The sequence below is a fragment of the Coregonus clupeaformis genome, chromosome 14 (assembly GCF_020615455.1).
Source record: "Coregonus clupeaformis isolate EN_2021a chromosome 14, ASM2061545v1, whole genome shotgun sequence".
Classification (NCBI taxonomy): Eukaryota; Metazoa; Chordata; class Actinopteri; order Salmoniformes; family Salmonidae; genus Coregonus; species Coregonus clupeaformis.
In genome coordinates, this window is record NC_059205.1 from 37743826 (window position 1) to 37757048 (window position 13223).

General features: G+C 41.4%; 1 protein-coding gene across 1 annotated transcript; it reads right to left on the reverse strand.

Moving 5' to 3' along the window:
* Positions 1-9419: 9419 nt before the first annotated feature.
* Positions 9420-10421, reverse strand: LOC121581305 (melanocortin receptor 4-like). Its single transcript, XM_041896841.1, has one exon. The coding sequence runs from the start codon at positions 10419-10421 to the stop codon at positions 9420-9422; it is 1002 nt and encodes a 333-aa protein (XP_041752775.1).
* Positions 10422-13223: the final 2802 nt, after the last annotated feature.

Below are 13223 nucleotides of genomic sequence, written 5' to 3' on the forward strand. Positions count from 1 at the left end.
TAGTAAGGTTAGTTTGAACAGGATGTGCAACCCGACTCCCCCCTCTCATTCTATTGATTTCAACGTGATATCAATATGAGTGATTGACAAATAAGTGTTGCGTTTCTCTTTTAGTTTTGGTGACCCCCAAATCAAAATGCATCACTCCAAAATGTAACTTGTCTTCGGCAGGTTGTCCTCTAACGAGTGATGTAAACAATATTTCCAGTTTCCATGTGGTTTTTGAGTTGTGTTAGTTTCAACAGCGCATACAACCTGATTTCCCCCCTAATCAATATGAGTGATTAATTGCCACTTGTTAAAACAACAGGGTTTTTGGTGCATATGCAGTTTATAAGGTGCTTGTTAAAAAAAGTGATATGATTACTATTGTGGCACATGTATGTGCAGGGGCGGTGTGTTCAATAGGGCGATATGGGCGACGCACTGCCAAACGGGAAAAGGAAGGGATTTTTTTTCTAATCAATTATATCACGGCAACAGTAGTTATCAGTGTTCTAATCTGATCTGACTGCCACTAAATGTCCAATCAGGCTAAAGTCGTGCTTCAAATGCCCCCCCCCTTTTGGGGCGATTTCAGTCAGGTTGAAAATCGCCCAGAAGTCTGTCATAGACTCCCATGTAAAATCTATTTTTTTCAAATTTCAGAGCTTTCAATACAATCTCTATGGGTTTCTGAGGGCTTGCACTTACGCGCTTTCGTCATACGTAACGTAACCATGAACGTAACTAAGAAAATAGCGGGTAGCAGCGTCTCTGTTGCGACCTGCAGTGTGGCGTTATATTATGTTTTTAATTTGTACACTTAGTGGCGTTATTTTATGTTTTTAATTTGTACACTTAGTTTACAAACATTCTGCCAACCATGGATTTCCAGTGGTGGGTTTTGGACTGACCTTGTTGATCGTGTACATACCCGCTACGAACGGACTAAATAATGAAAACGCTGCTGGCAGCGGAGTCCAAAACAGCAGGGAGTTTTTACTACAATGCAACTCAAATACGAACGCGATGGATATCCCAATGGCCCATCTAATACCTGATTGTCTGCGAGTGGATTACAAACCCAAATGCAAACGTGGAAAACGCGGGGGAATCAGACAACGACTTTAAAAAAAATTAAGAACAAACTTCCCTTACCCACCACCTTGCTGATTAATGCCCAGTCACTGAGGGGAAAGCGGATGAGTTGTCAGCGAATCTGCGCTTCCAACACGAATATCGGGAGGCCTGTTTGCTGGCATTTACTGAGACTTGGCTGGATGACAGAGTCCCGGACAGAGAAGTGGAGCCGGCCGGCTTCACCCTGGTCAGAAGCGGACCGCGATCTGACAGTCACAGGGAAAATCGATCCTGGTAAGAGAGCGACTCTGTACCCCCGACATTGAACTGCTTTCTGTGTCACTGCGACCTTACTATCTGCCCCATGAGTTCCCCCAATTGTTTGTTACCGTTGTGTACATTCAACCAAAAGCTAATATAACAAAGGCATCAGAGATTATTTATAATCTGTCACAGAAACTGGAATCCATCTCCCCAGATCAGTCAATAAATGCTTCTGGTATTGACTTATATGCTGCCCCTGTCTTCATGTTGTTGCTGGACATATCTTTTTTTTAAATGTGTGTAGGTCACCTAAATCATCAGAAAAATTGCCCCCCCCTGAGAATTTTTTCAGGAGCCGCCACTGTGTATGTGTATGTAGTACATTTCATGTTAAGGTTTTCAATATATCACAAACAGTTTATTGATTATTGATTTGGACACTTCAAAACTGTGTTTTGACATTGGGATATTTATCAAAAGTTATTGTGAATGGGAAGCAGCAACCGCATCATTTCCAACTTACAGTATGTTTTAGGAATATAAATGGAACTTTCAACATTAATTTCCAATAGTATTCTACTTAATTAGGTTTTAAAAAACTGCTGAATGAGTCCAAAAATGTGATGTGATTTATTTATTTTGATGATCTACCAAGAATCATGAAAACGGATTTGTCTTGCCTATAATAAGGCACATATATGTAGCAATAACAAGCAAGATAAACATTTATCATCTGCTATAACAATACAGTGACAAAAAAAAGAGATACAAATGGCTACAACTTAGCTAGCTAGTCAGCTGACAGGCAAAATGTGGCTAACAGACGTTTCTTAGTTAGCATAAAAACGAGTGCATAAAATACTGTACAATGATGAAAATATGACTAAAACATTGACAACTTCGTCAGGAAACATAAGGAAACAAATACTGTACTCACAGTTCTTGCATTCACAGTGAAGGATAAAACAGTTAGAATAATAATGTTAGAAAACCAGAGATTCTCTGCACAGCCAAAGGTGCTGAGCTGAACTTGGGAGTTAGTGCTAGATATGCTTCTTCTTCTTCTTTGATGAGGTTTAACGGCGGTTGGCATCCAATAAATGTTGCATTACCGGCACCTACTAGACTGAGGTATAACTCCCTTATACTTTGCTTAAAAAAAATAAAAATACAAAAAATACCCTAACATCTAAACAACAACAATAACAATAATAATAATAATAAACTACCATACTCCACTATTTAAATCTATTTATTCCTACTTCAGGCCAACAGCCTGAAGGGATGGGACTCCACCACTTAACAAACCTTGTAACTCTTCTGATGTTAAGTCTCGCAAACCCAAATAAGTTCCAGTACCAGTCAAAAGTTTGGACACACCTACTCATTCAAGGGTTTTTCTTTATTTTTACTATTTTCTACATTGTAGAATAATAGTGAAAACATCAAAACTATGAAATAACACATACGTAATCATGTAGTAACCAAAAAAGTGTTAAACAAATCAAAATATATTTTATATTTGAGATTCTTCAAAAAGCCATCATTTGCCTTGATGACAGCTTTGGACACTCTTAGCATTCTCTCAACCAGCTTCACCTGGAATGCTTTTCCAACAGTCTTGAAGGAGTTCCCACATATGCTGAGCACTTGTTGGCTGCTTTTCCTTCACTCTGCGGTCCGACTCATCCCAAACCATCCCAATTGGGTTGAGGTTGGGGGATTGTGGATGCCAGGTCATCTGATGCAGCACTCCATCACTCTCCTTCGTTGTAAAATAGCCCTTACACAGCCTGGAAGTGTATTGGGTCAATGTCCTGTTGAAAAACAAATGATAGTCCCACTAGCCCAAACCAGATGGGATGACGTATCGCTGCAGAATGCTGTGGTAGCCATGCTGGTTAACTGTAAATCACAGACAGTGTCACCAGCAAAGCACCCCCACACCATAACACCTCCTCCTTCATGTTTTACGGTGGGAACTACACATGCGGAGATCATCCGTTCACCCACACTGCATCTCACAAAGACACAGCGGTTGGAACCAAAAATCTCAAATTTGGACTCCAGACCAAAGGACAAATTACCACCGGTCTAATGTCCATTGCTCGTGTTTCTTTGCCCAAGCAGGTCTCTTCTTATTATTGGTGTCCTATAGTAGTGGTTTCTTTGCAGCAATTCGACCATGAAGGCCTGATTCACACAGTCCCCTCTGCACAGTTGATGTTGAGATCTGTCTGTGACTTGAACTCTGTCAAGCATTTATTTGGGCTGCAATTTCGGAGGCTGGTAACTCTACTGAACTTATCCTCTGCAGCAGAGGTAACTCTGGGTCTTCCATTCCTGTGTCGGTCCTCATGAGAGCCAGTTTCATCATAGCGCTTGATGGTTTTTGCGACTGCACTTGAAGAAACTTTCAAAGTTCTTGAAATGTTCCGTATTGACTGACCTTCATGTCTTAAAGTAATGATGGACTGTCATTTCTCTTTGCTTATTTGAGCTGTTCTTGCCATAATTAGGACTTGGTCTTTTACCAAATAAGACTATCTTCTGTATATATATATATCACTTGTTGGTTTGTCCCTCTGTACTGGTACAGATCTACTACTCACACCATTCCTCTCCGGATCCCTCCCCCTTGACCCATCTTCCTCTACTTTCTTCACTGTCTCAGCATATGACAACTTCTGCACTACTCTAACCCTGGAAACCTCAACCTGCCTCTCTCGCACCGGATATTTTGGATCCCCAGCCCCATGGGCACCCCTAAAATTAACACATACCACTACTTTCCCGAATGCTACACATTCATTTGTCTCATGCCCTTCTGCACACTTCTCACCTAGGAACCTCCCTCCTACACACTGCTGCCACATGCCCACAAGCTTGACACCTGTAACAACGTAATGTATTTGGCACAAAAGCTCATACCAGATAACTTATATATCCTAACATCACTTTGTCGGGCAAAGACTCAACATCAAATCTCAAAAGAACAGACAATGACTCTTCTGTTTCACCACTCACGCCACACTGTCTGCGTCGCACCAAACGACGAGCATCACAAACACCGGGAATCTTCCCCTTCAGTTGGTCAGCTTTCACATTTACCGCTACCCCAGTAATCACGCCTTTCAATGGCGCCCTTTTCTTGAGAACAAAACAATTCACATTTCTTGCCCCCATTCGTTTAACACGGAGCGCCTGCTCCCTCTGACCAGCAGAAACACAAACAATTATCACTAGACCACTTCTGGTTACCCTCACCGATTTCACAGCACCCAACTCTGTTTTCACCCACCCTGAAACCACCAATGTATCAGCCAAAAGGCAAGGGTCCACTTTTTCCAAAAACGTAATTCCTACTCTCACAGACTCATCTTTATCCTGACCCTCGGTGCAAACCTCGGGCTCCGAGAACTTCACCACACCTACTAGTGCTAGATATGATGTCATCAGTCACTCTTAAAGGGACAGGCTTTCTTACAGGTGAATAAAACAGAAATTAATATAGAACTGTTGTTTCTGATCATATAAAATGTTGTCATTAATGTTATTGTATTGTACTGGAACTTATGACAACAAACTATCATTTATTGGGTTCAATTAAGATTTTTTTGTTTTTAATAAGATTCTGATTGGGGTGACAAAATCCTACAAGACTTATCAAAAGCCTTTATAGGATCCAATTGGATTACTTTTGATGTCCAATAGGAAAAAAGTAGTACAATAGGATTCCAATAGGATTCTGATAGAGGTGTCACAAAATCCTATAGGATTGTGAGAATTCTATAAGATTCTATTGGAAAAATCACTAATCCTATAGGATTTTTTTTACTAGGGATGTACTGCCTGGAGAGTGGAGTCAGTGAAACATGAAAACTAGTTAAAGGGGCAATCTGCGATTGCTACATACGTTTTTGGACTGTACACTGATTGTACAAAACATTAGGAACACCTGCTCTTTCCATGACCTAGACTGACCAGGTGAATCCAGGTGAAAGCTATGATCCTTTATTGATGTCACTTGTTAAATCCACTTCAATCAGTGTAGACGAAGGGGAGGAGATTGTGTACATACATGGATTGTGTATGTGTGCCATTCAGAGGGTGAATGGGCAAGACAAAAGATTCAAGTGCCTTTGAACAGGGTATGGTAGTAGGTGCCAGGCACACCAGTTTGTATAAAGAACTGCAACGCTGCTGGGTTTTTCACACTAAACAGTTTCCAGTGTGTATCAAGAATGGTCCACCACCCAAAGGACATCCAGCCAACTTGACACAACTGTGGGAAGCATTGCAGTCAACATGGGCCAGCATCCTTGTGGAACGCTTTCGACACCTTGTAGAGTCCATGCCCTGATTAATTGAGGCTGTTCTGAGGGCAAAAGGGGAGGGGGTGGAGGGGGGTTGCAACTCAATATTAGGAAGGTGTTCTTAATGTTTTGTACATAGTGTACAAAACATTAAGAACCCATTGATTCTTGAGGAATATAACTTAAAATGCCTTATGAGCTTAGTTTAACTGTTGCAGGCCATAAGAACCCAAAATCCATTGTTTGTAAACAATGTAATTGTTAAAAAAAACTAAACACTATAGACTCAAAACATGGTTAAAACTATACACCCATGGATGTTCAGTCCTTGCATCCATAGTGCTGTCTATGAATCTGAGAGTGGTTACATTTCTCCAGCCCCATCCCGTAGCTGTTTACCAAAAACCGTGGTAGGGTGACAGCTTTGTTGTTGTTTGAACTGCAGATTGCCCCTTTAAGTGCAAACATGGATTGTGAGATCCAAGGTGATCTGGTAATTGTAAATGTGTGAATTGTAAAGAAACAGAGGAAGCAGGCCCAACAGAACAGAGGTCTGTGAGAACCTACATAGATGAGTCAGCGACCTTCAAGCATTAAAGTTATGTAACCTTTTCTAATAAACCTGAAGGCTGCTGGGTATGGTAGGTGACATCAAAGAGAGAGAGAGAGAGCATCATCATTGTTCTCTGCCTTTGAAAACCTTTCTTACTGACATCCACCTTCCCCAATTTTCTCATTTTATATTTTGCCGTCTGGCAGCTGTTGTTGAAACTGAAAATAAAACTGAGGTGGCATCACACTACTGCACTAATAGAAGCCTAATTAGAGCCAAAGTCACATTTTTAGTTTCGTTTATTTCAGAGTCAGATATTTGTATATAGGGGAGACAAATAAATACATTAATAAAAGACAGAATAATAATTTAATTAAATCAGGCTAATGGATTGATGGAAAAACCTATCATAGACTCTTCTGCTAATAAGAGACTGAGGATGGGCAACTTCGTCTTTCCAGTGCTTAACTCCACATAATCAATAGACACTGTTACTTTCAACTCCTGTTCCAAAGATAATTATGTCAAGATCCACCTGTTCATTTATCCTGGCTGATAACTAGAACAGAGCTGGCTGCCTGACTCCGTAGGAGCTTTCAGTGAAGTATGTTATTGTCAATACAAGGAACCAACTAAATAACCAAAATCAATAGCAACAGATCAGCATGACATTTGTATCCCTTGCTGTATCATTCCCAGTAGAGCTAACTGTTGTTTGAAAATAGGAACTAGCCTACTAGACCAATGCTCTGCAGTTCCAGTTTTAAACCCATTCCAGCAAGTGAAATGAAATATAAAAAAACATTGTGAATTGTATATTTCTATCAAGTGTTAGTTTCCCTTGCAACCATGCTATGGTTACTAGCAAGCAACTTAAAACTTGGGAACAAGTAGAAATCTTGGTTAGATTTAACTTGCAACCTCAAAACGTTCAGAAGATTTCACTTGCAACCTCAAAACGTTAAAAACCTTAAAACACATAGTTTCATTTAATTTCACACTAAATAGGAAGAAAAAAGCGATACGTAATCACATCCACTGGCAATGTTTAGTCAAGATTGGCACTCTTAGCCTAGAGTCATAGTAAACATTGAAGGCAGAATGTTCCACAAGGAATGAATAGGCTAATCATCACCAAAATATATCCACAGAAGCTTCCTCACGAAAAAGTTAAATCACATATCTACATGACTCATCTAACATAATATTCTATTCACATCATTAAGAACAAGGAAACCACATCTGGAAATGACATATCTGGAAAATGTTTATCCTGAATGACGTGCAAAGGCTACTTAATTGTGGTCCTCTGTAGCTCAATTGGTAGAGCATGGCACTTGTAACGCCAGGGTAGTGGGTTTGATCCCCGGGACCACCCATACGTAAAAATATATGCACACATGACTGTAAGTTGCTTTGGATAAAAGCGTCTGCTAAATGGTATATTATATTATATTAATTGAAAGTACACTGATGCATTTTACTTGCACATATCAATGAAACAATATTGTATTGCTCTCCCCTTGTCTTTTAGCAGATAGCCAAGTATTTTATTTATTCATTCACTTCCTTGGCTCTGTATAGCAGTAGGATTAGTTCCTTTTTTTATCACATATACAGTCAGGTCCAAAATGATTGTCACCCTTGATAAAGGCGAGCAAAAAAGACTGTATAAAATAAATAATACAAATACTGAGCTATATTGTATGCTCAATTATTTTGAAAATTATATGCTTTTATACTAATACAATTGAAAAATATATATTTCACAGCGGTTTAGATGCTACAATGATTCTCTACACTATACTTGCTTGTTTTGTCACAAACTGAAATTAGGCAAACTATTTGAATTTTAACAACAGTGAAATGGCGGAGCGATTTCTGCATAGTGCATCTTTAACAAGTAATAAATGTTTTTCTCAAAAATATAATAATAAAAAAGATTGGCACCATTGATAAAGATGAGGAATAAAGACTGTATAAAATAAATAATACAAATACTGAGCTATATTGTATGCCCAATTATTTTGAAAAAGATATGCTTTTATACTAATACAATTGAAAAAAAGGAAAGAGATTTTGTTTAACAAGTAATAAATGTTTTTCTCAAAATGATATGAGTCAAAATAGCCCCATAACATCAAAGATCCACCACCATGTTTTACAGTAGGTATGGGGTTCTTTTCTATATATGATTCCTCTTTTTTACGCCAAACCCACCACTGGTGTGAGTGGCCAAAGAGCTCTATTTTCCTGTCATCTGACCATAGCACTAGTTCCAATCCAAGCGTCAATGCCGTTTAGCAAACTCCAGGCTTTTACATGCAGATAAAAAAAAACATACCTACTCTAAAATGTTGTGGTGGTGGATCTTTGATGTTATGGGGCTATTTCGCTTCCACTGGTCGTGGGGCCCTTGCTAAGGTCAAGAGCATCATGAACTTTACCCAGTACCAGAAAATTGTATCCAACAACCTGGTTGCTTCTGACAGGAGGCTGACATTTGGCTGTAAGTGGATCTTCCAGCAAGACAATAACCCCAAACACACATCAGACTCCACAAAGAAATGGTTAATTGACCGCTAAATCAACATTTTGCAATGGCCATCTCAGTCTCCGGACAGGCGAAGGATATCAATGATCTGAAAGGATTCTGTATGGAGGAATGGTCTAATATCCAACCAATGCATTCTCCAATCTCATAGAACATTATAGAAAAAGGCTCAGTGCCATTATCCTCACAAGGTGAGCTATTGAAAGGTACTGAAAGCACGGGTATTACTTGTTAAACAAAATATTGTATTTGTATAAATTGTTTTAATGTAAAATAACATAATTTCCAATTTTTTTGCATACAATATAGCTTACTATTTATATAAAAAAAAAACTATTCGTTTTAATAAGTAATACATGTTTTTCCTCAAAAAGATAGGAATCAAAATGATTGGCATCCTTGATAAAGACAAGCAAAAAACTATTCCCAAACCTCTCTATGTAATGATAGCCATTACATGTGTTGACTCAATAGTTTGTGTGGTAGTGAGAGAAATCTATCAACATGAGTCATGTTCAACTATTTTGCAATTGTTATTTGGATCATAAGGCAAAACAAAAAGTTGTCCTTATTTACAGATATTATAATACGGTTTCTTTGAAACTGTTCACATTGTCCCTGAACAGTTCACATACAGTATCTCCAAAAGGTTCAGTATCTGCTGGGAATTTCACACAGAGACACACAGAGAGGCAAGACCATACCAGCAGCAGAAGATCTCCTTGAAGGTCTTCCTCATCTCCTGGCTCCTGAAGCCGTAGATTAGCGGGTCGATGACAGAGTTACACATGATGAGAATGAGGTACATGTTGAAGTGAGACATGAAGCACATGCAGTAGGGGTTCCTGGGGCAGGAGATCATGAGGATGAGGTGGAGGAAGAAGGGCGCCCAGCACACTATGAACACCCCCAGGAGGATGGTGAGGGTGATGGCCCCCTTCATGTTGGCTGCCTGAAAGATGGGGCCGTTGCTCGGCAGAGCAGCGATCCTCTTCATGTGCAGGCGCGCCAGCATGAACATGTGGACATACAGCGAGGCCATGAGCACCAGCATGCTGAAGAACATGATGATGAGGCAGATGAGGACGGTAGTGCTCTCTGAGTAGACGATGAAGAGGACGCCCGACACGGTGCAGAAGGTCCAGATGCTGGTGATGATGGCGGCGGCTCGGCGCACGGTCATGATGTTGTGGTAGCGCAGCGCGTAGAAGATTGTCACGTAACGGTCCACAGCGATGGCCAGCAGGCTCCAGATAGACGCCAGCAGGGAACTACAGATCATGGAGTCAAACACGTTGTCCATGCTCTTGATCATGCCACCGCCGATCCCCAGGTTGCCATCAGTGATCATCGCCATGACAATGGTCTCAGTGGCATTGGAGACGCTGACCAGCATGTCAGCCACGGCCAGGGAACAGATGAAGAAGTACATGGGAGAGTGCAGGTTCTTGTTCTTGACGATGGCGGCAATAACCAGGATGTTTTCCAGCAGGCTGACGATGCCCAGCGTGAGGAAGACCTCAGTGGAGATGAGCAGCTGCTCGTAACACCCAGACAAACCATGGTGTCTCTCTGCCAAAGCCTGGGGCTGCTGATGGCTGAGAGGCAGAGCTCCAGAGCTGTGGTTCCGTAGGTGGAATGATCCATGGTGATGCTGGTGCGTGTCATTCATTGTTTTTGTAGGATCTCTTCAGTCAGTACTCTTCAGCACACTTCATTCTTCATTATTCCCTTAATATGTCCAGAGAGTTTCTGTGCCTAATGAGGAGCTGCTTACTTAAAGCGCTTCAGCTTCGGGTGCCAAGCAGACACTGGGCAGTGAAGTATATAGTCTGAGACACTGGGAGGTAGTCCGATCCGTGACCGCAGGTGGCCGTTTGACTCTACCTCTGGCTCTGCCTCCGCTGGCAGGAAAGCCTCATCATCCTCTGGCCTCACACTGCCATCTATTTACCACACTTTCAGCCAGAGAGGTATCCGAGATAGAGAAAGAGGAGGAGAGAGCAGGGCAGAGAAACAGAGGGGTAAGCGAGAGCGAGAGAGTGGAGAGAGAAAGAGAAAGTCAGAGAGAGAGAGAGCGAGAGCGAGAGAGACAGAAAGAGAGAGAGAGAGAGAGAGAGAGAGAGAGAGAGAGAGAGAGAGAGAGAGGGAGGCAGAGAGTGTGAGAGATAGATGGAGATATATTAAAGGAGTGTGTGTGTCTGTGAGTGAGTGAGTGAGTGAGTGAGTGAGTGAGTGAGTGAGTGAGTGAGTGAGTGAGTGAGTGAGTGAGTGAGTGAGTGAGTGGCTGAGTCCAGAGAGTTTGAGACACTAACTGAAGGAAAAGGTATTAAAGCACACACAGCCAGCCAGAGCTTCACTTAGCAGAATAATTCTCACTTTTCCTCCAGACACCCTGCAGCACTCTCATCCTTAACTCCTCCCTGTCTCTCAGCCAATGAGGGTGTTTACAAGGGTGGGCATCACATCTGGAGGATGTTCTTGGTCAGACAAAAGGAGAGAGGTATTACTAGCCCTGCCCTGCTGCACCTCACTTCAGCACTAATAACAATGAAAGCTTATCGAAACACTTTGCTATACTCATTCATTGCAGCTGCAGTGCTGTTTGTAGCGTAGGTGGAAGTAGGGAGAACGCACATTTTATTTCTTAAAGTGTTGACGGTGGTGAATAACAATTTAAACATGAACTTATAAAAACAGTGTCTCTCTCTAGTCAAGGTTTTAAAAGTTGTGAAATCTCACAGTATATAATATAATGCCATTTAGCAGACGCTTTTATCCAAAGCGACTTACAGTCATGCGTGCATACATTTTTTTGTTGTTGTTGTGTATGGGTGGTCCCGGGGATCAAACCCACTACCCTGGCGTTACAAGCACCGTGCTCTACCAGCTGAGCTACAGAGGACCACTTGATGTGCGCGCAGGGCTTCTTATTACAGCCTATGGCTCGAGGAAACTGTGCAGACGTAGTGATCTGAGCTATCTGATTGGCCAGCTGTAGGCCAATAGGTGCACTTGATTTGCTCTCTGGGCATGCCGGGTATGCAAATGGTTCAAAATGGGAACACTTTGCCTTCCCGCCGCTATGGCTGCTGAATCAAGTGCACCTAACGCCAACAGTGTCCAAAAAATCTACAAAAAAATAAAATAGGAATGCAAGGCTTTATCATGGTTGTTTTGGAGATCGACCAAATGATTGCGGTCGATCGGTTGGTGACCACTGCTTTGAAGTATTCCCATTCAAATTATTTGTATTTATTTTTAAACTAGAAAAGATGACACCTGTTCTGTCAATAAGTACAAATCAAAGAGTTGGCTCATACCAGTTCTCTGACACAAGCTTTTGGAACACCTGCAGCTTCATTGGCTCTTTTACAGACAGTAGCTCACAAGCTGACTAATTGATTGGCTCACTGACACTTGGAGCGGATCTATCCTCCAATAGTGTGACTGTACGACAGGGGACTGACTGACGAGGGACTTTGGCCATCTCTGTGTGTACAGACTATTGGCTAATCATTCAAGCCAATGCCAGTGTGAGACAGTGCCAGATTCATTCAAAAGGCTGGATAGAACACACATTATTAGCCAAAGTGATCCTTTTGTGGCTCAGCTCAGTTTTTCAATACACGTTCCAGACAATGATTTGACGTTAAGAATATCCTGTAACAATGACTCAATAATCATCTAACCTGCAAGATCAGTCTGCCTTGTATATTCTTATATCAGTGATCACGTGACCACTTGGATATTAAATTATTTGCTCAGTCATTTGATCTTTATAGGTGCCTACTGTTGAAAGTGTGGACACGAGCTAATTGAGCCTTGTTAGCACGTGACTTTGCCTGTTGAGAGACCTTCCATCTAGAGGTCTTCACAGGTCCAAAAAGTTGGTCCCGTTCCAAAATGTACCTGGGTCTTTCCCACCCAACCCGATATGCATAAATACATTTTTAAAATATAGAGACCCGTTCCAAACGGACCCGAGGACAACTAGACCCGTTCCGTATAGGCTTGGTCGGATCCAGACCCATCCGATCCGAGTAAGGGAAGCAGCAGAAAAGTTATTTTTTAAGCTACTTTTTAACCGGAGCTGATAAAGAGAGATGGAGAGAGAGGAGCTGCTCTAGAAGGCGGGGGAGGGGCCATACTGTGAGTGAGTGACACAGGGAACAGGGAGGGAGAGACAGCAACCAACCAAATCGACTCGCGGTAAAGTAGACTAATAGCTGCCATTGCTAGTTTATTTATCATCAAATATGATTACGTAGTACCTGTATTGACTGTATCAAACCGGGAGAAGCTAGTTAAGCTAACTAACGTTAGGTAGCTAGCCTAGTTGAGGCTGCAGTCCATGCAATTTCTAATCCTACAGTTACAAATAATAACAACATTCAAAATATTAAGTACATTAGCAGTCTACCTGTTGGCTCTTGGTCGTTGTAGCCTTTAACTTAATTCCGTAATTTTAATT

What these genes read in the sequence shown, in the direction of transcription:
- LOC121581305 (XM_041896841.1), bottom strand. Translation starts at nt 10,421, where the DNA reads ATGAATGACACGCACCAGCATCACCATGGATCATTCCACCTACGGAAC.